The sequence below is a fragment of the Physeter macrocephalus genome, chromosome 6 (assembly GCF_002837175.3).
Source record: "Physeter macrocephalus isolate SW-GA chromosome 6, ASM283717v5, whole genome shotgun sequence".
In the NCBI taxonomy this organism is placed as follows: Eukaryota; Metazoa; Chordata; class Mammalia; order Artiodactyla; family Physeteridae; genus Physeter; species Physeter macrocephalus.
In genome coordinates this window covers 37,677,774-37,704,084 of record NC_041219.1, presented here as the reverse complement: position 1 = coordinate 37,704,084, position 26,311 = coordinate 37,677,774, and the positions used below count along the sequence as shown (strand labels likewise).

At 41.8% G+C, this 26,311-nt stretch overlaps 1 protein-coding gene and 1 pseudogene across 1 annotated transcript in view; both read left to right on the top strand.

The window, feature by feature from the left end:
* The first annotated feature begins 6,640 nt into the window (after positions 1–6,640).
* LOC102981317 (60S ribosomal protein L17-like) lies at positions 6,641–7,186 on the top strand (annotated as a pseudogene).
* Positions 7,187–10,861: 3,675 nt separating this feature from the next.
* The window catches only part of ALDH1L2 (aldehyde dehydrogenase 1 family member L2), a 60,105-nt gene continuing 44,655 nt past the window's right edge, over positions 10,862–26,311 (top strand). Inside the window, exons 1-3 of the mRNA XM_028490594.2 lie at positions 10,862–11,017; positions 19,767–19,911; positions 24,346–24,580. Of these exons, the coding sequence (XP_028346395.1) occupies positions 10,970–11,017; positions 19,767–19,911; positions 24,346–24,580 (428 nt within the window). The 5' untranslated portion in view covers positions 10,862–10,969. The remainder of the gene's footprint in view (positions 11,018–19,766; positions 19,912–24,345; positions 24,581–26,311) is intronic.

The window sequence follows — 26,311 nt, the reverse complement described above, 5'->3', positions numbered from 1 at the left end:
GGAATAAAACACAGACCTACTAGAGCATGGACTTGAGGATATGGGGAGGGGGAAGGGTAAGCTGTGACGAAGTGAGAGAGTGGCATGGATATATATACACTACCAAATGTAGGGTGGATAGCTAGTGGGAAGCAGCCGCATGGCACGGGGTGATCAGCTAGGTGGTTTGTGACCACCTAGAGGGGTGGGATAGGGAGAGTGGGAGGGAGACGCAAGAGGGAAGAGATATGGGAACATATGTATATGTATAACTGATTCACTTTGTTGTAAAGCAGAAACTAACACACCATTGTCAAGCAATTATACTCCAATAAAGATGTTAAAAAAAAAAGAATGTGTAAGTGGAAAAAAGAATCACTTAATAAAGTGGCTTTTTAAATTAGTCACTTCTTCCACCAGTATATAATCAGGACCTTCTCTGTTTGATACACCATAGTGACTAAAATCTTCCAAAGTGCCCAGTTGTCTGATAAGATATATTATTAAGATAATTTTAGTTAGGGATTAGCAAAGTACAGTTAGCAGATCCGCTATCTGCTTTTGTAAATAAAGTTTTTTTCGGAACACAGTCATGCCCATTTATTTGCATTTTTGTCTATGGCTGCTTCACAATAGGCAGGGTTGAGTGGTTGCAACAGTAACCATATGGCCCACAAGCCTAAAATATCTATCTGGTCTTTTAAGAAAAAGTTTGCCAACCCTTGTTTTAACTCCAAAAGAGCAAAATGAACAATATACATATACACACATACATATATGTTTTTCTACCTAAATTTTAGTTTACAAAGTGGGTTGAAATAACCTAATTAAAAAAAATAACTACCTTAGAAAAATCTTATAATCAACATATTAAAGTAATCCACAAAGATACTTCTATGTCCTTCTCAAGAGGCACTGGTGGCAGCCTAACACAGTCACATGAACCCACGTGCAAAGAAAAGTAGACAAAATATAATGAAGATAACTTTTTAAAGATCTGAAGGGTAATGAATTTAGGCAGAAACCACAAAATTTACTCAGCAACTGGTGATAATTATGAATCTGTGGCTTTTTACCTGACAGTGTCCCTCACCCCTTCAAATACAGGAGTGCAACACTGCAGTCTTTTTTTTTTATATGTATATATGTTTATTTATTTATTTTTGGCCGCGTTGGGTCTTCGTTGCTGCGTGCAGGCTTTCTCTAGTTGCAGCGAGCAGGGGCTACTCTTCCTTGGGGTGCGCAGGCTTCTCATTGCAGTGGTTTCTCTTGTTATGGAGCATTGGCTCTAGGTGCGCAGGCTTCAGTAGTTATGGCATGTGGGCTCAGTAGTTGTGGCTCGCGGGCTCTAGAGTGCAGGCTCGGTAGTTGTGGTGCTTGGGCTTAGCTGCTCCACGGCATGTGGGATCTTCCTGGACCAGGAACCAAACCCGTGTCCCCTGCATTGGCAGGAGGATTCTTAACCACTGTGCCACCAAGGAAGCCCCTACAATTCACCCCACACCGCCTCTCCATCTTGGCCTACTCCCCCTGACTCCAGTGAATACTCTTTGTAGACCAGTGGCTTACAAAATGAGCTTAACAAAGTCTCTTCCTGGAAGTGCCTTGGAGGTCACAGCCGGGGATTAAGGCTCTCCTTCGCTCAGAGGATCCCCTTGCCCCTGCCTTTATTTCTGAATGTGTTGGGCTTTTTCATGATATTTCCTTTAAAAAATGTATTTTCCTTCTAATTAAAGGTTTAAAAGTGGTTATCCCAGTTACCATCAAGAAAGCATTTTCTGGGCTTCCCTGGTGGCGCAGTGGTTGAGAATCCGCCTGTCGATGCAGGGTACTCGGGTTCGTGCCCCGGTCCGGGACGATCCCACATGCCGCGGAGCGGCTAGGCCCGTGAGCCGTGGCCGCTGAGCCTGCGCGTCCGGAGCCTGTGCTCCGCAACGGGAGAGGCCACAACAGTGAGAGGCCCGCGTACCACAAAAAAAAAAAAAAAGAAAGCATTTTCTGATCTTACCGTGCTCTTTCTCTCCTTCATAACTTTTACTTGCTGTTTCTTGTACCTCTGATGCTGTTTCCACCACCTCTGATGCTGTTTCCACCGTTACCTTCTGGTAAACTCTTCCCTTTCAAAACTTACCTTTTAGAGTGAGAGGGTCAGAGTGGGCAGGGTGGTAAATCTTCTGTGAAATCCTCCCTTATGATGTGAAACTGAGCTAGTCACTCCTTTCTCTGTTCCTCAGCCTCTATCCAGTCACTAGATTCATTTATTTCTGTGTTCCATAAACATGCATTCCATGTGTCAAGAACTATGCTGAGTACTGGGGTGCAAGGTTGATCAGCACACTGACTAGCCCTGAGTTAGGTCCTCCTGCTTTGTGTTTCCATAAAACTCTGTTTCATCTTTTATAGCACTGATCACACTTTGCTTATTTGCCATTCCCTGCTGGACTATAAGCAGCATGAGGGAAGCGAATCTTCTGTCTCGTCATCTCTCCTTGCCCACCAACTACCACAGAGCCTAGAACATGGTAGGTGCTCAAAAATTATTTATTGAACACTTGTCCTTAAAATCGACACAAATTGGTGGGGTCAGACATGATGGAACAATATATTATTTATTTATTGCACAGAGATTACTGGTGGGAATATGAAAGCGGTGGTGGTCATTTCTACCCTAGCAGTTCTCATATGATACAGTTTATTTCTTTGGGCCATTTTTCTTGCTGTCCCTGAAGGCTTTTGATTGAATGCAGGAAAATAAACAATTACAGAGGTTCTAGATGATCTTATCTTTCTACAGAAAAGATTGACCTTATTTTTTGGCAGGCAACTAAAGTAGGGCAGATCAGTTCTTTACAGTGAGGGCTGAGCTCATGTGAGGCTGGGCTGCAGTCTTACAGCAGTTGCTCTACCTCTAGATTACACTCGGGGGATGCCTTCCAAGAGTATCAGTTGAGAGGGATGAAATGTTTCCTGGATTACCTCCTTCTGGCAGATGTTCAGCTCCAACTTCTGGGTACTGGAAACTCTGCTTTGCTTTTTAGCCATTTTCTGCTTGGTTCTATAGCCTCTAATCCATGTATCTTAAGAATCAGCACATACCTCAAACTGAAATCAAGTGTCAGGGGACTCCCCTGGTGACGCAGTGGTTAAGAATACACCTGCCAATGCGGGGGACACGGGTTCGATCCCTGGTCCGGGAAGATCCCACATGCCACGGAGCAACTAAGCCCGTGTGTGCCACAACTACTGAGCCTGTGCTCTAGAGCCCGGAAACCACAACTACTGCACCCACACGCCACAACTACTGAAGCCCACGTGCCCTAGAGCCTGCGCACTGCAACTACTGATCCCGTGTGCTCTAGGGCCCGCATGCCACAACTACTGAGCCCACATGCCACAACTACTGAGTCCACACACTGCAACTACTGAAGCCCGCGTGCTCTTGGGCCCACGTGCCGCAACTACTGAGCCTGCGTGCTGCAACTACTGAAGCCCGTGTGCCTAGAGCCCATGCTATGCAAAAAGAGAAGGCACCGCAATGAGAAGCCCGGGCACCACAACGAAGAGTAGCCCCCTCTTGCTGCAACTAGAGAAAGCCTGCGTGCAGCAACGAAGACCCAATGCAGCCAAAAAAAAAAAAAAAAAAGCAGAAATCAAGTGAGTGTCAGGAGCTAAGTTCACCTCTGTATCTCCCTTATTGCCAAGATCTTGGCTCAAGTCCTGGCTGCTCAAACTCCATTTGTTCTCTGCACCGCCATGAGATTGCTGAAATCTGCTGTTTGCTTTGCCTTTTGGCCCCTACTCCAGTTCTTCCTGTTGTAGATTCCTCGGCCAGTGCTCTCAAGTATTTGTTTTATCATGAAGTTATTTTCACTTAAACAATAATCAAACATTAATACTAGTACAGGTTCAAGAGTGTGTTAATTAAAATGAGAATTTATAAAGAAAACACCATTCTAAAAGTGAATAACATAGAGTATTCAGCAGAACAAATTCAAAATAAATAAATACACACAGCTATGTTTCCAAATAGCAAAAATGGCTGCACATCAGTTTGAGTCAAATAAGCAACCAAACAAGAGTATGAAAACTCCTAGAATTTTATTCTAAAATCCTGAAGTTGACTATGAAAGTAAAATTTTTCTATGTTTAAGAAAGTTTATAAATTAGGGCTTCCCTGGTGGCGCAGTGGTTAAGAATCCGCCTGCCAATGCAGGGGACACGGGTTTGATCCCTGGTCCAGGAAGATCCCACATGCCGTGGAGCCACTAAGCCCATGCCCCACAACTACTGAGCCTGCGCTCTAGAGCCTGTGTGCCACAACTGCTGAAGCCCACGCACCTAGAGCCTGTGTCTTGCAACAAGAGAAGCCATGACAATGAGAAGCGCGCACCGCAACGAAGAGTAGCCCCAGCTCACTGCGACTAGAGAAAGCCCGCACACAGCAATGAAGACCCAACTCAGCCAAAAATAGAAACAAATAAATAAATTTATATTTTAAAAACGTTTATAAATTATATGACTTGCAGTTTCATAAAATTCTGAATGAATGTTCTATCTAGGACAAAATAGATCCCTGAGCAACATATCATATTTGAACAAGGCCCCTGAATGTCACAGATATCAGTCACAAAAGTAAACACTTATCCATGGCAGACTGAGTAAAGATTTCAGTGTGATATTCTAGAAGCTCAAGACTATAAATCACTTTTACTATACACAGCTTTACACACAGAGTTTTTTGTGGGAATTCTTGGGTTTCCACTTTGCACATCATCTATCACCTAATGTGTGAAATCAATTCAGACATACGCAAAAAGTTGTACAAGTTACTGTATTTACAAAAATGGCACAAAAGTGAATTCAACAGTCTATGCATGTACATACTTCATTCACATCTTCAACAAAAACAAAAAGATATTCTAACACTACAGAAGTGAAAAACACTAGGTACAATGGGCTCTCTTACGTAAGCATTAGGGTCACACAAGGTTACACCAGAATAGGCAAATATTGCCCAGGAAAAATTCTATTTTTAAAAATGAAACAAGTTTAAGGCAAATCAAGATCAACTACAGGGATACAAGTCTTTCATATCTGCTTGAAATATGTGATGTCTTCTAATTTGTGGTCTTAAACTTCTGTTTTACAAAATCCCAAAAGAAAAAGACAGAGGAAAGTAACAACAGAGATTATATGAAATATGAAAAATATTAAAAGTTTAAAATTAAGTGAGGAAACCCAAAACATTAAAATCATAAAATTTGCTTATTACTTGTTAGAACTAGTTCTACACTAGAAAATAGGAAATATATACAGTTGTTTTCAGAAAATTACTTTATACTGCTCTGATGTGTCTTTTTCATTGGTGCATTGTTTAATCCAAAAATTATACACATTCAAATTTTAAGATTATACCCCTTCAAGAAACAGCACATCTCACTTCTACCTATAAAGCTGTCCCAAGGACATAGTGTATGAAAGGAAACAAATAGCTGAGAAGTAATATATTAAGAAGAAATAATGAAAATGAGAAGATTCCCAATTCAGTTCTTTTACTCAGCCAGACAGTTCACTAGCCACAGCAGTGGTCTCTGTTTGGAAGTTCCCGTCTAGTAGGAGACATGGTCCCTAGACACCTATGTCTCATCTGAGGCTGCAGTAGAAGTTGCTTGATCTTCAGTGGGGAGGGGCAAGATAGAGGCAGGGGATTAAGAGGTACAAACTACTGTGTACAAAATAAATAAACGACAAGCATATATTGTATGACACAGGGAATGTAGCCAGTATTTTATAATAAGTATAAATGGAGTGTAACCTTTAAAAATTGTGAATCACTTTTTTGTATACCTGAAACATAATATTGTATATCAACTATACCTTGATAATAATAATAATAATAAAAGAAATTGCTTTATCCCAGATGAAGATAGCTCGCTTTCAACTTTGCTTCTTCATTTTTCTCTAGACTAGGCACTTTTTCTGTCATTTCCTTCATCTCAGCAAAGATGTCTTGGGAATGTCTGCAGATACAGGGCTCCCTCATACACCTGACACTGGGAAAAGCAAAGAACATGCCATCTCTTCCAGTGACTTCCCCCTATCATTATTTAGAAATGTATTTCATAATTTCCAAAGAAGTGGCGATTACACTAATTATCTTCCTGTTATTGATTTCTAGCTCCATTCCTCTCTAGCCAGAGTCAAACTCTATGATTTACATTCTTCTCACGGGCCCAGCCGCTCCGCGGCATGTGGGATCCTCCCAGACCGGGGCGCGAACCCGGTTCCCCTGCATCGGCAGCCGGACGCGCAACCACTGCGCCACCAGGGAAGACCCTATGATTTATTATAGGCTAGCATACGGTGAATTTTTGAAAATGCTTTGTATGTATTTAAAAAGAATGTGAGGCATCTCTCTCGAATGGTGAATCCTCTGGTTATCGCTGCCATCCTGGCCTTGGCGGTGCCGATTTCGAGACCCTCTGGAGCAGAGTTCTGTGCGGGGGGATGTGTCAGAGTCCCTGGCTTGGCACCCCATGCTCTCAGGCCTCTGCGGGCCGCAGAGGGGCTCGATGGTTGGGAATGGGGCTGGCAGGGGTACAGGCAGGCTGTGGTCGGTGCCGACTCTGGAGGTCCAGTGTCTTGTGGTGACCTCTAAAAAATGGTTTGCTATTCACTTGACCCAGAAAACCCCACAAACTCATGCAAGTCAAGAGATTCAAATCTTCGTGTTCACTTTCAGAACACTCTTGAAACTGCCCAGGCCAGTAAGGGTATGCATATCCGAAAAGCCACCAAGTATCTGAAAGATGTCACTTTAAAGAAGCAATGTGTGCCATTCCGTCGTTACAATGGTGGAGTTGGTAGGTGTGCCCAGGCCAAACAGTGGAGCTGGACTCAGGTCGGTGGCCCAAAAACAGTGCTGAATTTTTACTGCACATGCTGAAAAATGCAGAGAGTGATGCTGAACTTAAGGGCTTAGATGTAGATTCTCTGGTCATTGAGCACATCCAGGTGAACAAAGCCCCCAAGATGCGGCGCAGGACTTAACAGAGCTCATGGTTGGATCAACCCATGCATGAGCTCTCCCTGCCGCATTGAGATGATCCTTACTGAAAAAGAAGAGATTGTTCCTAAATCAGAAGAGGAGGTTGCCCAGAAGAAAAAGACATCCCAGAAGAAACAAAAACTTATGGCCTGGGAATAAATGCCGCAAAAAATAAATGCAAATAAAAGTTTTTAAAATAAATAAATAAATAAAAAGAATGTGTATTTGGTAGTTGGGTGCTTCTAAATGTTTTAATTAGGCCAAATGCATTAATCATCTCATTTAAATATTCTGTATCATTGCTAATATTTTGCCTGTTTCTATCAGTTATTAAGTATGTTAAAAATGTTCAAGTATGAAGTAAGTCAAAGAGAAAGACAAATACCATATGATATCACTTATATGTGGAATCTAAAATATGACACAAATGAACTTTTATGAAACAGAAACAGACTCACAGACATAGAGAACAGACTTGTGGTTGCCATGGGGTGGGGGGAGGTGAGAGAGGGACGGAGTGGGAGTATGGGGTTAGCAGATGCAAACTATTATATAGAGAATGGATAAACAACAAGGTCCTACTGTATAGCACAGGAAACTATATTCAATATTCTGTGATAAACCATAATGGAAAAGAAAATTTTTAAAAGAATATATATATATATATATAAAACTGAATCACTTTGCTATACAGCAGAAATTAATATAACATTGTAAATCAACTATAGTTCAATAAAAAATTATTACAATGTTTAAAAAAATCTTCAAGTATGGGCTTCCCTGGTGGCGCAGTGGTTGAGAGTCCGCCTGCCGAGGCAGGGAACACGGGTTCGTGCCCCGGTCCGGGAAGATCCCACATGCCGCGGAGCGGCTGGGCCCGTGAGCCATGGCCGCTGGGCCTGCGCATCCGGAGCCTGTGCTCCGCAACGGGAGAGGCCACAGCAGTGAGAGGCCCGCGTACCGAAAAAAAAAAAAAAAAACAAGTATGGTTGCAGGTTTGTCTATTTTTCCTTGAAGTTCTGTAATTTTTGCTTTATAAAATTTGAGGCTGTGTTATTAAGTGTATACAAACTTAGAATTTTTATCTTCCTGTCAGATTAACATTTTCTTTTGGCTACTGTTTGAGTGTTTTTTAAAAAAATTGGAATCTTTATATTTTATGAGTGTTTTCGGAATCTTTATATTTTATGAGTCTCTCTCATCAGAGTTTTGTTTTTTAACCAACCTGATGATCTTTGTCTTTTCATTAAAACATTTAGTCCATTTTCATTTACCGCAATTACTGGCTTAAATCTAACATCTTACTAATTTCCTTCTATTTTTCATGCCTCTTCCGTGTTCCTTTTTCTCTCCTTTCTTGCCTTCTTTTGGATTGATTTTTTTTATCATTTTATTGTCTTAATTGTTTTACATTCTATTAACTTGGTAGTTATACATTGTATTACTATCCTTTTAGTGGTTGTACTAGAGATTATAATATGCATCCTTAACTTATTAAGTCTAACATAAATTAGTACTTTTATTATTTCCAAGACAATGCTGCAAGCTTAGAAGCTTTAACTTAACTTTTCTCCCTGAAAATCATATGCTATTGTTATCATGTATTTTAATTATACATATTTTTGAACTCCATAGAACATTAGAAGCATTTTAGACAATATTAATTAAAATTTGTCCTTGTATTTACCCTCTCTAAAGCTCTTCATTCCTTCATTTCTGAGCTTCCATCTAGGATTATTATCTTTCTGCCTAAAGAATATTCCATTCCTCCCAGCCCTCCCAACTTAAACAACACTTTAAAAAAATATTTATTTATTTATTTGGCTGAGCTGGTATCTTCTTTGCAGCGTGCGGGATCTTTACTTGCGGCATGTGAACTCTTAGTTGCGGCATGTGGGATCTAGTTCCCTGACCAGGGATCAAACTTGGGTCCCCTGCATTGGAAGCGTGGAGCCTTAGCCACTGGGCCACCAGGGAAGTCCCTATCTGACAATTTTTTATTGTTGTTTGTATATTTTCATGGATATATATATATATATCTTGTGGATATATATATCTACAAGATTTTATTATTATTATTGTTCATATGGTCAATGTTTACTTAAATTCACTCACATATTTGCCATTTTTGTTGGTCTTTATTCCTTCCTGCATTTCCGGGCTTCCAAGTAGGTAATTTTCCTCCTGCTTGAAGGATACTTTAATATTCCCTTTATTGTATGTCTGCTGATAACAAAGTCAAGTTTTTGTTTCTGAAGTTTATTTCATCTCCATTTTTGCTGGCAAGAGAAGTCTAGGTTGGCAGGCAATTTTTTGTTTGTCAAACTCTCTAGTATCTGGCCTAACCTCCAATTATCAAGAGGACTACATTTTTGGTTCTTAAAGAAGAAAATCTTAGACATCATGCATATTTTCTTATATTTGGGCGAAAATAAGCTCATTTTCTAAAGTTGGGAGTTGGAGTATATAACTATGGAATCTTCACTCAGGAAAAACCACAGTCTTTACCCACCCTCCCTGGTTTAGAACAAATAAAATGAATATCAATATTTGGAAGTTTAAGAGAAGCAAGAAGTCACAAAAATGCAGTCAGAGAAATGGGGTGAATTGTCAAGGGGCAGTTCCTAAAGCAAAACCCTGGATGTTTGCTGCAATTCTCCAGGCTTTAAGAATGGTTCTTTTTCTAGAATGAATATATATATATATATATATATATATATATATATATATATGTAACTGAGTATAACTGAGCTTTGCTGTACAGAAGAAATTAACACAACATTGTAAATCAACTATACTTCAATTTAAAAAAAAATTTTTAAGAGTGGTTCTTTTTCTTTCCTTCTTACCTTCTCAACAAGTATTTTCTAAGCTCTGCTTAGTGCTAAGTACTGTAAATCTTGATTAATAAGGCATGGAGTCAGCCTGCAAAGAGCTCCCAGTAGAGAAGATGACTGCTACATAAATAGTAGTAACAGACTGAGGCTTCATAAGAGCTGCATAGACAAAAATCCTTCCTAGTTCAGAGGAGTGAAAGATTACTTTGAGGAAGTAAGGAGCTTAGGGAGTAAAGAATCAGGAAAAATACCTGTAGGAGGCAGCATTTGAGCTATACCTTTAAGAAGAGAAGGAATTTGGTCATGCCTAGATGGTGACAAGTGACAGGTGGCAAGCTTTCCTGGGAAACGTTGTCCAGGAAGGAGTAGGCAAGTACTACGGTCACACTGAATTACATGTGCAAAAGAGCAGCAAGAAATAAGAGTAAGTGCCAAACTACAGACGTCTTGAATGCCAGGCTAAGGAGTACTGTTTGAGACAAGTGCTCAGCTAAAGCATGTCTTGCGCGTTTCTTCAGAGAGGTGAGGGAAAAGGCTGTCGGGTGTCTATCATCTATCTACCCATCTATTTGTCTATCATCTGTCGGGACCAACTCTGTGCCAAGCCCTTTGCCAGGTGCTTTATACACAATCTCTCATTAAATCTTCTTGTCAGACTACGAGATAGGAATCAGGATCCTTACGTCGCGAAGGTGCCCTCACCCGTTTATCTTTCGTGGCTCCACGCACTTGCCTGTTGTCTTCTCAGGACTGTGTTAAGCACATGACCTGGGGTGTCAGACTGACTTTTAAGGCAGATCCTTATGTACTTCAGGTGGTGTGAGTAACTGGGAGAAGATCCCACAGCTAGTGAGACTGCACCGAGGCAGCCGCCAGAAGCTGTCCCTCGGGCTGGGCACCAGCGCGGCTCCGGGAGACTGGAGCACGCCCCGCCCAGTCGCTCGGGATTGGCCGCGGGAGCCCTGACAGATGAGGGGGCGGGGCCGCGAGCTGGGTCCCGGGACTCGCCAGGGACTCCGAGGCTGCAGGCCGCGACTAGGCTGAGCCGCCCTCGCGTGCCTCCCGCTTGCCTCCCGCGCCGCCCGCACGAGCGCTCCCTTCCAGCATGTTGTGGCAGGGCAACCAGGCGCTCCGGCGCTTCTCCACCGGCCAGGTGAGTCCGGCCCCGGCGAGCGTCCCGGCTCTCACCCGGGGGCTGCTTTCCAGATCCGGAGAGGGCGGGCCGGGCGGCGGGGCTGGGGGAGGGCAGCTGTGTTTACTTTGCCAAAGGCCAGGACGACTTTTTTAAAACCGGGAGAGTGAAGAGAAGGGTCCGGGGAGGGTCCTGAATGAGGCTTGTCGAGCGAGCCATTGTCTTCTACCGGGACAGGGCTGAGGATGTCTGGCTGGGATTGACAGGGTGGAAACAGTCACTCGGCAAGAGGGACAGAGTCGGTTCCCTTTCCGTTTTCATTTCAATTGTGAGATCCCTGCCTGGTTACGAGATGGAGCCGAGGTACAGGACCGAGACCACCTCCTGGAGGAGAGTGGTATCAAGTCAACCGGGTCCTCCTCCGCGGCCTGAGAGGTGTGAGCGCTCCCGGCTGGCATGCAGGGCGCATTCAGATAATGGCACTCCGAGCCGGTGACCGCAAGCTCATTATTCCTGAGCTGCAGGCGGCGAGATTTCTAGGATCACCAGGCGCTGCAGAAGCAGCCACCCTGGAACATTTGTAAACTATGGTGCAAAAACCTAGCCCTGGCCCAGCCCCGCGCCTTGGAATTGCATCAGCCTCTCCAGAAACGGAATGAAGGAGGACACGTTGCATGGGGCGCTGCCTTCAGCACATCAGGGCCCTGGGGAGAGATGCCTCCCTGCATCTAGGCAGACTCCAAGCTGTTTAGGGAAGAAAAAGTCCACCCCATGTACATCATCTCTTTTATAGGAAGTGCATGTTTGCTGTTTAATAAAAGAATTTGCTTTCTGATTCCTCTTCTTTGCCAAAGTCATATGTGCGTGTGTACATATCCAGATGTAAAAAACTTGGAGCAGAGAGAAGTCCTGAGTAGCATCAAGAACGGGCCCAAAGTTGCATATATGGAAAAGCTTTTATCCCCCAGACAGCCACAAGTAATGAGAATTCACTTTATCCCATGCAGTCAGTTCTAGTTATTTTGGGAGTATTCACCTTTTTTTAAATAAGCAAAAAGAAACTTGCTCTGGCAGATATTTTGCTTGCTCTCCTATGCAGAGCTCTGGACTCCTCCTTAGCTTTCTCCTGCCACGTGGCACACGGGAATCTGGGTTGGATGGCACAGAGAACAAGGGGCTTGTGCTTGCCTGATTTATTGGCCTCCTCTGTCAACATCTTTCATTTAATTGTCTTATTTTGGAGAGCAGAAGGGATTCCTGAAGGATGAAAAAATGCCAATAGTGGGGTTACATAAGATTTCAGTAATAAAAGATGAACATCCCAGGTGGCAAATGGCATAAAGAAAAACACCCTTGTGGGGAAGCGCCAGGTATGGTCAGGGGTCAGGGGCCTGAGTCTATCTCCAGGAATACATGTGGGAGAGCAGTGCCATATGGCTGGGAAGAAGGCAGGTTCTTCAATGGCCAAAGGAAGACATGGAATAATAAGTGAAGAATTTGGGATATTTTACTCCATAGAAAATGGAGATGCATCCTTTGGACCGTGTTCCATAAGAATTGTTCAAAATCAGACATGGCTGGTGGGAGCGTAAAATGGTACAGCTGCTTTGGAAAACAGACTTTTTTTTTAATAAAATTAAACATAAACCCATCAAATGACCCAGCAGTTGCCCTCATAGGTATTTACCCAAGAGAAATTAAAACTTATGTTCACACAAATACCTATTTATGGATGTTTACAAAGGGATTATTCATAATCACCAATTTAAATGTCTTTCAGCTGGTGGCAGGATAAGCAAACTGTGGTATATCCATCCATATAGTGGAATCTTACTCAGAAAAAAAAAAGGAATGGACTACTGATATATACAACAACATGGATGAAACTCAAATATGTATGCTAAGTGTAAGAAGACAGACTCAAAGGGCTGCATATGTATATGAGTCCATTTGTCTGACACTTTGGAAAGAGTAAACCTATAGTGATGGAAAAAAAGGCCAGTGGTTATCAGGGGCTGGAGATAGGGGGAGTGATTGACAGCAAAGGGACGGGAGGGGATTTGGGGGGGTGATGGAACTGTTCTTTATCTTGATTGTAACAGTGGTTACATGACTGTGTGTTTGTCCAAACTGAAAGAATTTTACGTTGAAAATGGTGTGTTCATTGTATGTAAATTGTACCTTCATATGAAAAAAATTTTTTTAAATCACACAGCGCTTTTGAGTTTGGTATTAAAGCAGAATGAAGGAGGAATGGAAAAAAAAATCTCTCAGAACTTAACAAAATCCAAGGAGGAAATTAGTTCATAACACTTCCTGATATAATTAATTTTCTATTCTCTGTCTTAAAGAAATGGACTTAGAAATATTTAATGATCTCAGCTTAATGATATGACTGGATCTTATTAACTAGTGCAACTATATATAGCAATAAGACCCTTTGTCAATTAGTTATTATTGTCTACTTCCAGTATCTTGCCTGGCTTACTGCTTCTTAATTTCTCCTGCTGGTGGGAGGTATTTAGCCCTAATATTTATTTGGAACTCTGTTATTTAGCTGTTATTTCCTCTGCCAGTGTCTGAGACAAGGCTGGCTGTTGCTCTGGATTCATAGCCTGGTTCCAGGACTTAGGGTTACTTTATGATCCAATTCAAGAGGCTGGACCCTTCCCTGCTTCTTGAAACCAAGGACTGGCTTTATACCCTAGTTCTAGCAACCAGGTCCTTAACTTGTTTCCTTATTGCCTGACCCTCTGCTTTGGCATCTAATTTGATTTAGGACCTTCAGATTCAACTTCAAACCATATTAAATTGTGTATTATGTACTGAGCACTTCAACTAAATCCTGAAGAAATAATAATAATAATAATAGGCATCATTGATATAGGACTTTGTATGCACCAGGCACTGTTATAAATGCTTTACATATACTCATTTAGTCTTCATAACATCTCAGTGAAGTGGGTACTTATGCCCGTTCTACGAATCAGGAAACTGAGACCCAGAGAAGTTACATAATTTTTTTAGAGTCTCACAGCCAAAAAGGATAAAACAATAAACGAGATAAATAGTCCCTGCTTTCAAGGAGTCCATAGATTAGTGGGACAAATGATTAAACTTGCCTTTAGGTAAAGGATAATAACGGAAGGGAAATACAAGTGGGCAATAAAATGTGAAAAGGCACTCAACCAAACTAGGGCAGGGACTACTCTTGTGCCTTCAGCTTAGGGATCCCAAACAAATCCCCCCCACCCACCCAGGCCAAACAGGTAAGACAAATGTAGCATTTGGGCTGGAAGGAGTGAGAGACCACTTTCAGAGTTAAAGGGAGCAGCCCCTGCTCAGCTCCAGCCAACCGTTTCCACATGGGAATGTGGACCGTGGTTGACAAACCTCCTGATTTTTAAAGAGAAGTCAGAAATTCAGCCTGCTAATGTGAAACTTCCTAAAAATCTTATCACAGTTCTTCTGCAGATGCCCTGTGGGCCAACTAAAATCCTCTTTGTCAGGCCACTGATTGCAGCCCCACCATGCACTGTGCCCAGAGCTTGGCAAATGCTCCAAACATGCTCGGTGAACAGATCTTGCGCACCATCAGGCACGATTTGGGGAACCATGTGCCAAATGGTCCATTAAGAGTTAGGCATCTCAGTGTCTCAGACAAATTTATTTTGTTTTATTCTGTCGTGGGAAGGTCCTTTCTCCTTTGCAGCTCTCATTGGGAAAACTGCCAGTTCTCCCAATTGCTAATGCGGACAGCTTTGACCTTATTTTACATCCTGCTCAGTTGCTTCTATTAAGGTAACATCTGCTTCACAAAAGGGCTTCGGATCAGCACAGACTCTTAGCACTGTGCCTTTAAGTTCTCCAGAGAAGACTGTGTGTATTTTTCTTTAAACCGTTGGAACATAATCAGAGTCCTTATTAACTTGCTTCCCGAAGAATTTCACCAGGATGTGGATAGCCTGGGAATGCAATATTTGATAGTTTAAGAAAGAAAAGCTCTATTCCCTGCAAAAGGCTCTTCTAATGCAGAATGTTATCTCTAGAGAACCCCAAGATAACAGCACTTATCACCCGGATTTAGAAACGCTGCGGGTCATTTTATGCCCCCTTCTCCTTTCTCACCAATATAACAAGGCACTGATAGTGCCTTAAAGTATGTTCTCTGGTCATCAGCCTAACTCTTTAATGAATGGTGCTGTCTCCCATGTCAGGACCACCATGATATTCCCTTAGAAAGTCTGATGGAACTATTTCCCATAATTGACCTGTCAAACTATCGCCAAATTTTCCTTTTAAAAAGGAAGCGGGGCGGGGTTGGGGGGGCATCAACATAGGAAAGCCATAGAAGCACATCTGCTGAAGCGAAATAGATCTGAGTTTGAATCCTTCCTCTGCTCCTATTAGCCCTGTCCGTGGACAGGTTACTTAACTTCCCTGAGCCCTATGTTTTCTCATTTGTAAAATGGATCACAGTAAGGCTTAAAGACATATGATAAGGATTTGATACATTTTTTTTAATCAGTGAAAAAGGCTCAATACAGTGCCTGCCTCATGGTACACTCCCCATAGGAAAGATCCATTATCATCATTTTTATTTACCTGGGTATTACTTGTAGTATAATAATGATACTAGTTGACATTTATTGAGCCTTTGTTATTGCCACACACTGTACTAATGCATTACATGCTTTATCCCACTAAATCCTCCTAACAACCTTATGAGATAGGTACTATTATTATTCAGATTTTAATTGATGAGGCTGAGCTCAAGATCGCACAGCTGGTGTTATAGAAGAACAATGGCACTGGGGTAATAACTAGATTAGAATCTCAGAGCTGCCACTGAGTAGTGATTTGACTCCAGGCTGTATCTCTTTTTTTTTTTTAATATTTTTAAAAAATACCGTGCATTTTCTTTCTTTTTTTAAAAATAAATTTATTTATATTTATTTTTGGCTGTGTTGGGTCTTTGCTGCTGCCCGCGGGCTTCTCATCGCGGTGGCTTCTCTTGTTGCGGAGCACGGGCTCTAGGTGTGCGGGCTTCAGTAGTTGTGGCGTGCTGGCTCAGTAGTTGTGGCACATGGGCTCAGTTGCTCTGTGGCATGTGGGATCTTCCCAGACCAGGGCTTGAACCTGTGTCCCCTGCCTTGGCAGGCGGATTCTTAACCACTGCACCACCAGGGAAGCCCTTTCTTTCTTTTTTTTTTATTCACTTATTTTATTTTATTTTTGGCTGCATTGGGTCCTCGCAGGGGTTACTCCTCGCCACGGCATGCGGGCCCCTCACTGCGGCGGCCCCTCCCGCTGCAGAGCATGGGCTCCAGGCGCGCGGGCTTCAGCGGTTGTGGCACATGGGCTCAGTAGTTGTGGTGCACGGGCTTAGTTGCTCCGCGGCTTGTGGGATCCTCCTGGACCAGGGATGGAACCTGTGTCCCCTGCACTGGCAGGCGGACTCCCAACCACTGCACCACCAGGGAAGCCCCAGGCTGTATCTTAACCTCTCTTTGTTTTAATTTCATAGGGCAATCAAAATGAGGTAACACATATTAAATACCTGACACATACCAGGGTCTCGTTAAACTGTTAGCTATTACTTCCACCACTTTTTCCTGACCCAAACTCCCCAGGGCAAAATCTTTTTTGTAGGGGGCGGACACACACTCTGTACAGCAGAGATTCACAGACTTTAGTGTGCCTGTCAATCAATGGAGAGCTCGTTCAAACGCAGCTTCCTGGGCTAATAAGGTGCAGGGGCAGGATCGAAACGTGCTCATATGCTTTTGAGTTAGTGCCAGCTTCCTGAGGGTCTGACTCAGTAGATCAGGGATGGGGCCCCGGAAACCACATTTTTAACATTTCCTCCCAGCTGATTCTGCCAACACGGGCAGTCAGTCCTCAGATCATACTTGGAGAAATAAGACTAAGGTGAAATATCCCAGTCCAGTTCTTTGGAATTATACTAACTCATTATAAATACTTAAAATCTTAAACTCTGAATTTTTTCTCACTGCTAGAAACTCAGCTTTATAGTTGCAGTTTTACCACTAAGCTCAGAAAGTGTTTCAGTGAATGTAGAATTTCCAGAGATACTGACATGGTTTCTTTAAACACTGTCTTTCTGGGGCAGAGTTGACTCTGGAATTGAACTCCCAATAACCAGATGACAGCTGAGAGCACATTACAATTGAATCAGCTCATCCTCTTGGCTCTTGTATGTTTTAAGACTAATAATTTTAGAAGTCTTAAAATATTTGGTGTTGGTAATGGTTCGAGGTAAAGCCAAATTTTGTAAGATAGCCAACACGTCAGTTCTATTTCAAGCAACAGCATTAATTATAGGATTTGAAGATGGAATACTTACAGAACATTTTGATATTTTTGATGAGAGGAAATGAAATAGTCATGCATTATCTGCAGGCAAATTGTGCTGTTCTTACAGAGTTAATCTGTTTGTTTGCAAGAATCTATTAGATGTTGAAGCTCTAGGCTCTTTTGGGATAGAAACTTTGGCTGGCCATGGAAAAGAATTTTTATACCAAAACCTTAATTGTTTAATTATCAGCTCACAGGGAAGATGTGAACCCATTCGCTTTTTTTTTTTTTTTTTGTCTGCGTTGGGTCTTTGTTGCTGCCCGCGGGCTTTTTCTAGTTGTGGCGAGTGGGGGCTACTCTTCATTGCGTTGCGTGGGCTTCTCATTGCGGTGGCTTCTCTTGTTGCGGAGCACGGGCTCTAGGCGCGTGGGCTTTAGTAGTTGTGGCTCGTGGGCTCTAGAGTGCAGGCTCAGTAGTTGTGGCACACGGGCTTTGTTGCTCTGCGGCATGTGGGATCTTCCCGGACCAGGGCTCGAACCCTTGTCCCCTGCATTGGCAGGTGGATTCTTAACCACTGCGCCACCAGGGGAAGTCCCTGAACCTGTACGCTTTTAAGTTTATGCCTAAAAAGGGATGCCATCTATGCCTTTAAGAAAGTGGGAAATAAGGGAAAATTGTTTCCTCATAGTCAGATTTTAACAGTGAGGCTTTACTAAGTTAGAATGACTTTCTGGAACATTAATGAATCCTATTTAGATTGAAGGAAAAATATTCTAAATCCAAATCCTGTGGAGACGTATTCTAACGTGGAGGAATGAAAGATGGAAGGAACTCTGGGGAGCTGGGATTGGTTCTTTGCCAAGACGGGAAGCTCATAGGAGGTCGTGACCCTCTGATTACCTCTACATGCACAATCCCACAACTAGCCTGCTTCACCTGGTGGCTCTTCATCACCATCTTAACAATCATCATGTCAACATGTTACCTTAAGCTTTGTGGAAAGGTTTCATCTTGGGAGAATTTACAGAAGGCATAATTGCTTAAAGACAGTCCTTAAAAACTTTAACCCCTTTAGTACCACTCTTATCTATGTGGTGTTTATATTTATTGACAATCACTGCATTTTTGTGCATCAGTGTTAATGTTCTAAAAGAGGAGATGGAAGAGATGGGCAGTAGTGGCTCATTTTATTTTTAAGTACATTCGTGGGTTTTGGAGTCAGATGGCCCTGGATTCAAATCCTACCTCTCCCTTGTTTTGCTAGTATGACCTTGGAGATATACTTGATATTTCTAAGTCTTGGTTTCTTCATTCATAAAATGGTACAAATGGGGGATAAGAAAACAGGATAGTTGTGAGGATTAAAATAAATGAAATTATGTGCAGCCCTCAATTCCTTATCTGAAATCTACGGGGCCAAATGTGGGGTTCAGAATCATTCACATTTGAAAAGGTCAATATGGTACATAGGACCTTACGCACAATTTACAGCAGGGTCTGGGATAGTATCTGTAATGAAGCACATTGACTTTTCTGCAGCAAATTACAATATACTATAAGTGAAGACTATAAGTGGCATTATCAGTTCAGGTCAAGTTTGAAGCCAAATGACTGCATTAACTTATAAGAAACCTACAAGGACTATAAAGAACATTTCATTAGTTCAGTCCACGTCTTGAGACCAAATGAGTTTATGCCACTTACCAAGGATTGTAGAATTCTGGACCGTGTGAAAAAACATAGAATTGTCTAGTATATAGGAAAGCCTTTAAAACATTATTAAAGCTTTTACTTGAACAGTGCTCTGTGTCAGACACTGCATTAAGCCTAATGCATATTGTCATCTACCTCAATCAAAATTGTGTGAGTTGTTGTTATTCCAATTTTACAGATGAGGGGAAAAAAGGCAAATGGAAGTTAGTTACTTGCTAAAGGTCACACAACTAACAAGGGGTGGTGACCCTAGGTTTGACCTCAGATAGTCTAGGATCTGCTTTTGACCCCTATGTTATACTAGATGTTAGCTCTTGGCCTCTTTTGGAGGTGGGCATAAAAAATTGCAGGGCATGAAAGCACTGTCATATTGAAGTAGATCTTGCTCAGAATTACACCCCTTTTAACTATGAAACGTATGCTTATTTGTTAACATCTGGCCTCATTTCATCAAGGAGTTGAAATGCCTTGTAAAAATATATGCAGTCCCAATGATGATAATGAATTATCAAGGGAGTTAGAGCAAAGGGAAAATGAGGAATACTTAGGTGTGAAATTATTTTCACTACTACCTATACAGCATGTAGTCTGAGTTCAGTGTACGTCAATAACTATTTTACTGTGTAGATCTTTGAGCCTTTTGTAATGCTCAAGTCATCCTGTATGATTGAAAAAAGAGTGTTTACTATCCATGTCTTCTATCCATACTAATACCTGTCACTGTTGAATTGCTTCGCAGGTTTACTTCAAAAACAAGCTGAAGGTGGCACTTATTGGTCAGAGCCTCTTTGGACAAGAAGTCTACAGCCACCTCTGCAAAGAGGGCCACCGAGTTGTGGGAGTGTTCACAGTTCCAGATAAGGATGGAAAAGCTGACCCACTGGGTGAGTGTATCTTGGAACAACTGGATCAAGGACTGCACTGGCCTCCGCTCTGCCTGATGAAAGCCTTCTCAGGCCAAGGCTATTTGTGTGGTAGATACAGACTCAGAAACTCTCCCTTCTCTGTGGACCTCAAGACAAAGATGCAGGCCCCTATTTTACTAAGAGTTTCTCCACTTACCTCCATGGTAATCACCAGGTCCCTCAGAGGAATTTCCAAACATGTGTTTTTCCTGAATTACACTTGTGACTTTCCAAAGGTGCTATGGGACATCTAGAATAATGTCTGTTGCAGAGGTGCCGATAGGAATGCAGGCAAGGCCACACCCAACAATAGCAGTTGATATGGGATCATAAAGAATACATTTATCTCAGAACAAATTATAGCTATGACTGCTTGGTTATTAAGGTAGGTAAAGAAAATAGCCATCCTCAGAGCAAACCTACAGCGTGATTCTGATTTGCACGCTATAGTTATGTTGAGAAAGAGTGCAAGAAACAGTCTACAGGTAGGGAATAAGAACGAGCATCTAGAAATCGTGACTTATGACTTGAATCTTTATAAATCACTGGTATGATGCGATACATTAGTTGGGAAACAATATCTGTGATAACCCTAAAATTTTACTTTTCTTTCTTGGAGGAATCAGCTCTGGGGTTTATTCTAGTTCTTGTTACTGGGGTAGTTGGATGAAGGCAGTCAAAAGGTACAAACTTCCCATTATAAGATAAATAAGAACTAGAGATGTCCTTAGTATAGCATGATAAATATAATTCACACCGCTGTACGTTATATGTGAAAGTTGTTAAGAAAGTAAATTCCTAGAGTTCTCAGCACAGGGAAAAATTTGTTTCTTTTCCTTTAATTTTATATCTATCTGAGAGGATGGATGTTCACTAAACTTATTGTGATAATCATTTCATTGATGTATGTAAGTCAAATCATTATGCTGTACACCTTAACCTTACACAGTGTTGTGTATCAATTAGATCTCAGTAAACCTGGAAGAAAAAAAAAGAGTCAAGCTAAAAAAAGAGTTGGGCCAAGAGCACATACGCACAATAGATTTAACCACTTCATTTAGAAATTATCCATGTTTCAGAAAAAGATTATCTCAACCTGGGAAATTCTGAGGGAATCTGCCTCATGAATTCATACCTGGCTCCAAGGGCAGAAGGGGACAGATTCCCGTCCCTGGGACTACCTGTCTCATCGTTATCTATTCCCACCAGCTTTGTGTGTGGGATGTCTGGAAGGACTTACATTTGGGGTATCCGATTGGCTGTTGAATCAGGAGGACCTCAAATAATATTAGCTTAAATAAGATAGAAGTCCCTTTCTCAAGTTTGGATTGACCATCACAGCTGTTGTGGCAGCCAGATATTTATCACAATGAAGGCTCCTTTTGTTTGTTTTCTTGCCATTATCAACACTGGGCTTCCATCTCATGGTCCAAGGTAGTGGCTTCAGCCCCTACTATCAACTCTGCATTCCAGCAAGCAGAAAGGGCAAGATGGGAAGCAGAGGGCAAGCCTTTATTAAGGGCATAATCGAGAAGTTTTACACATTACTCCCACTTGTATCCTGTTGGCTAGAACTTAGTCATAGGCCAAATCTATTTGCAGAACAGGCCGAGAAATACAGATTTTATTTGGGGTGGCCATGTGTTCAGCTAAAGTAGAGGAATCCTTGGTAAAGGAGGAAAGGGGGCAACTAAGAGCCTCTACCATGTACAGTGAACTACAGAAGAATTGCAAGCATGTGACTCTTACACCTCCTTTCAGAGTGTTTCCTGGGAAATGAACTTTTCCCTGGTGCCTGGTCCCAGCATATGGTTAACAGTGTATGTTCTAGAATCATGAAACTAGTTCTGACTCTGCCACTTGATAGCTCCGTGACCCTGGACAAGTCACTTAAACTCATTAAGCTTAGTTCAGTGATACCCATCTCACATAGATTAAATGAGATAATGTATGTAAACTGCTCAGCACGGCACCTGATTCATAAAAAGGATCAAAAATGACAGCGGCGATTTTTGTTGTCAGTATAGTCAACTAGAGCAACAAAAAATAGTCCTGGGGCAGCCAAAAATCAATATGGGGGAGCAACACCTGAATGGCTCAAGCTTGTCTCAGTGGAGTGGATTTTTCAAGTGAAGACTTCTAAGTCTCTTCCACCCCATTTTTCTTTCCCAGTCTAACCTTTCACAATTTTCTCCCAATTTCACCACATTTTTTTCACCACCATTTACCCATTTTCCTACCATCTGACATTTTGTTTTGTTTACAGCTTTTTGAACATTTTAGGAACATTTACATTTTGTAAACATTATTATACTGGTCTCTCAGATTCTCCCAAATGGATTGACTAAAGCATCACCTTGAAGGCCAGGGCCATTTGAGGACTTGTTAGGCTTTGGCCTTTAGGCTTTGTGGAGGCATCATCCCCTCCAGAGTCTATGAATGTTGATGATTAGATGGGGAGAAAGGAAAGGAAGCCAGAACATGCAGGTAAAATGCCTTAGTTAAGACTTCTGGATATTGCCGAAAATGTAGTTTCTTTGTGTTATTGATGGAGAGTAAATATATATATACTTAATATATGTAAGGTATATAGTTAGTAAAAGTGCTATTTTATTATGGAAAAAATGGGCTTGTGCTGTCTGTACTTTGGAGGGCCATTCCATTTCACACAGAGGTAGGATGGAGTCATTCCTTTCAGAAGGGACAACATTTCCTGAGCAAAGAGCCTGGGATCTGCTTCAGCAGGGCAAACCCTTACGGGGAGCACTCTTGGCCTCTCTCCTCCACTAACTTATCTTATGGGTGAATTTAGGAGAAGGAACTAGAGAGACGCAGCTCAACTCAGCTACTTTTGAAACCACACTCCTCCTCAGATGGGACTCAAACCCAGCCACACCTCGGACTAGGACTTGAACCACAATCCCTGACCTAGGAGGGGACTTGAAACCACTGTCTTTTCATTGAAACCGCTTACCTGGTGTCAGGATTTACTGAAGCTCAGGTTCTTTTGTCTCAGCACAGAAAGAGTTCAGGGTGAGGCAAAGTGGCAGGCAAAGACTGAGTTTATTAGCATAAGAGGCTTGAGACATACAGGCAGGCCGGCAAGGGAGCGCAGCCCCAAGAACAAAGAGGGCTACGTTTTTTTTTTTAATGTTTATTTATTTATTTGGCAGCACTGCTTGCAGCGCAGGGGATCTTCGTTGCCGAGTACGGGACCTTCGTTGAGGCATGCGGGATCTTTAGTTGTGGCATGCATGCAGGATCTAGTTCCCTGACCAGGGATCGGACCTGGGCCCCCTGCATTGGGAGCACAAGTCTTAACCACTGGACCACCAGGGAAGTCCCCAGAGGGCTACATTTTTATAGTCAAAGAAAAAATGGGAGGGGAGAAGACCACCTTCTTCCTCATTTTGTGTAGATGTCAAGGCTTACATCATTAGTTCCTCCTTTGACCCTACATGGTCTAACGGGGGCTGTCATGGTGCTATTTAAATCATATGCATATTAGCAAAAGGGTGGTAACATATACTAAAATATGGTAATTTGTCTCAGGTTTCAGTATAATGTCCCCTTCCACCTGGTTTCTTTCCCCTTTCACCTGTTTACCTGTCTTGGCTACATGCAAGAAAGCAGTTTTTCTCAGGGTCTGTTATCTTATAGACCTCCCAAGGCCGAATGCAGGCTTATATCTGTTTTTCTGTGGTATTGGCCTAAGTAAGTCTGTTTCATTTCAAAATGTTCTGATTGTTGCTTAGCTGCCCGATGGTCTGGGCATTTTCTGGTTGGTGTCTAGCTTATGGTGATCTCCTGAAGTCTCTCTCTATCATCTTCCCCTAGTGGGATTTCTAGCTGTGTAACTATCTTATTCTATCCCTATCACTTTCTCCATTTATCTTTTGGGATCTGCCTGTTTGGCGGGGAGAGTGTGTTCCAGTCTACAGTTTGCCCTGTGATAAAAGGGACTTCTCCCCAGGAAACACGTGTGGGAAGGGAATCAAGGTTTTCCATCTGTACCAGAGGCTACGTCTAATTGGGGTGGTAATGTTTTGTCACTTGACTCCAAATCTTAAGAAACAAACAAGCAAATGTCCTTTAAATGGCTGTATCAGTAATAAAGGTACAATTTTTGATCTATAAAAGAAGCAGCTTCAGTTAAAATCGCAAAACGTTGTCTAGCCACAAACTTCTGGGTTGAAACATATTATGCCTTAAATATATAGATAAAAATCACATTAGAAAAATAGATGCATCTTGATAAAATTGTATCATGTCAAATCCTGGTCAGAATCTAAATTGTTCTTTATCATGTTTTATTTGTAAATGTTTCATGAAATTACAATGTGTGGATCCATAGTAATACAAAATTATGGCTAAAACTTTTTTGATGAAAATAATCTTCTCTTTCATGCTCAGCTTTGGCTGCAGAGAAAAATGGGACCCCTGTGTTCAAGTTCCCTAGATGGAGAGTCAAGGGCAAGACCATAAAGGAGGTGGCAGAGGCCTACAGATCCGTGGATGCTGAGCTGAATGTGCTTCCCTTCTGCACACAGTTCATCCCCATGGATGTAATTGACAGCCCTAAGCATGGTTCCATCATTTATCACCCATCTATCCTTCCCAGACACAGAGGAGCCTCTGCTATCAACTGGTGAGATTTTTTTTAAATAACCAAGATGGGCCCATTCCCATTGCTTGTAATCTTTCTGTGTTTTACCTAGGTGATCAAGGAACTAGGTATGCTTGAACAATTGTGAGGTCCCGATTGATTGCTACTGTTGCACAAACTCCCCTGAGATCTAGAGGTACTGCATAAGCCAGAACTGCGTTTCCCATGAATAATCTATGGAGTATTGGCTCTGTCAGATATAACTAGGTATTGAGCGGGCAAAGGTCCTGTGGTTAGACAAGTTTGCTTTATGCTGAATTTCTTTATCTTAGGACTTAGAGATTTTAATATGTGCTTTAACGTGGGCATCATAATCTCCAAGAGGGAATCTGAGTACAAAGTGTTCCCACACTTATTTGGCCGTAGAACATTTTTTTGCATAGAATATCTCAAGTACATTTCAGGAAATGCTGAATTACCTGAAATTATCTTTCTCATGGTGTGACATCCCCCATTCTACTTTAAGCCTCTTGAGGGGAAAAAGGACTCCGGTCTAACATTTTTACTGCCGTATGTCCCAGTATCAAGAACACTGCCTGGTATACTGTAGGTGCCCAGTCCTATAGGTATACTATATTGTGGGTCAAGGTGGGCCTTTCCCACCTTCTCTACATTTTCTCCTTTACCTGCACATCTCCCAGCTGTCTCTTAGTGTCAAGTTATCAGATAGGCAGAAAATCTACACTTAGTTTAAATGTGGTAAAAAAGCATTTCATTGTATTTTAAGACCAGTTACATGAATTGATTTCCTTTTTGCTCTTGTAAATAGTACTATAGTGGATCTCTTTGTACTTAAACATGTATTTTTTTCTCAGTTCACATTGCTTGCACATGCAGAATCATTGGGTCAAAATACATGAATATTTTCAAGGCTCTTAGATAACACAATGCCAATTAATTCCTCAATATTTCTGAAAGGAGTGGTTGATTGACTGGTTGGTTGATTGATTTAGGTCTTGCTTGATTAGTAGCTCAGAGAGGTAAAAATGATTAGATGGAGAGCATGGCTGACCTACCAGTTCATACTCTGTCTTTATTAGCCTGCTCTCTGATATTCTTTTATGTATGTATTTCCATATATCTGGTTTATTGTATGTATTATAAGGTCTGTAGGGCCAGCATTTCCTCTTAGGCTAAATTTATAGAATACAAAATACAAATAGTTGAATTAATCAACCATCTTTTACTACAATTTATAGCTAATCTAGAACTAATTCTAGCTCTAAGTGATGCTTGTAACTGAATTACACAACCTAAATTAATAATCAGTTCTCCTTTTCACATTGCACTGATCATCTTCTGTTTTATCTTCCATTATCTTATTCTGCCTAATACAGGGTCAGGTACGATGTAGGAACTGGACATGGGTGGGCAAAATTACTTGATGCTGCAGTAGAAAGCCGACACCTGGGAATCAGTGAGGGGTAGTACTGATGGTCTCTAATGGCTTTTTGAGTAGACTATAAGTCATTAGTATGTGTTAACAAGAAAGACTACAGAGATGAGGTTGTATAAAGTAGCATTACCATTAAGTTCTGCTTTTTAGGAGTGTTTACATCTCCCAGCTCTGCTGTAATTTTCACAGTAGTTTCATTCACTGTCGATTTTCCATTGTAAACACCTTGTACTTTTTTTTTTTTTTTTTTTTTTTTGTGGTATGCGGGCCTCCCTCTGTTGTGGCCTCTCCCGTTGCGGAGCACAGGCTCCGGACGC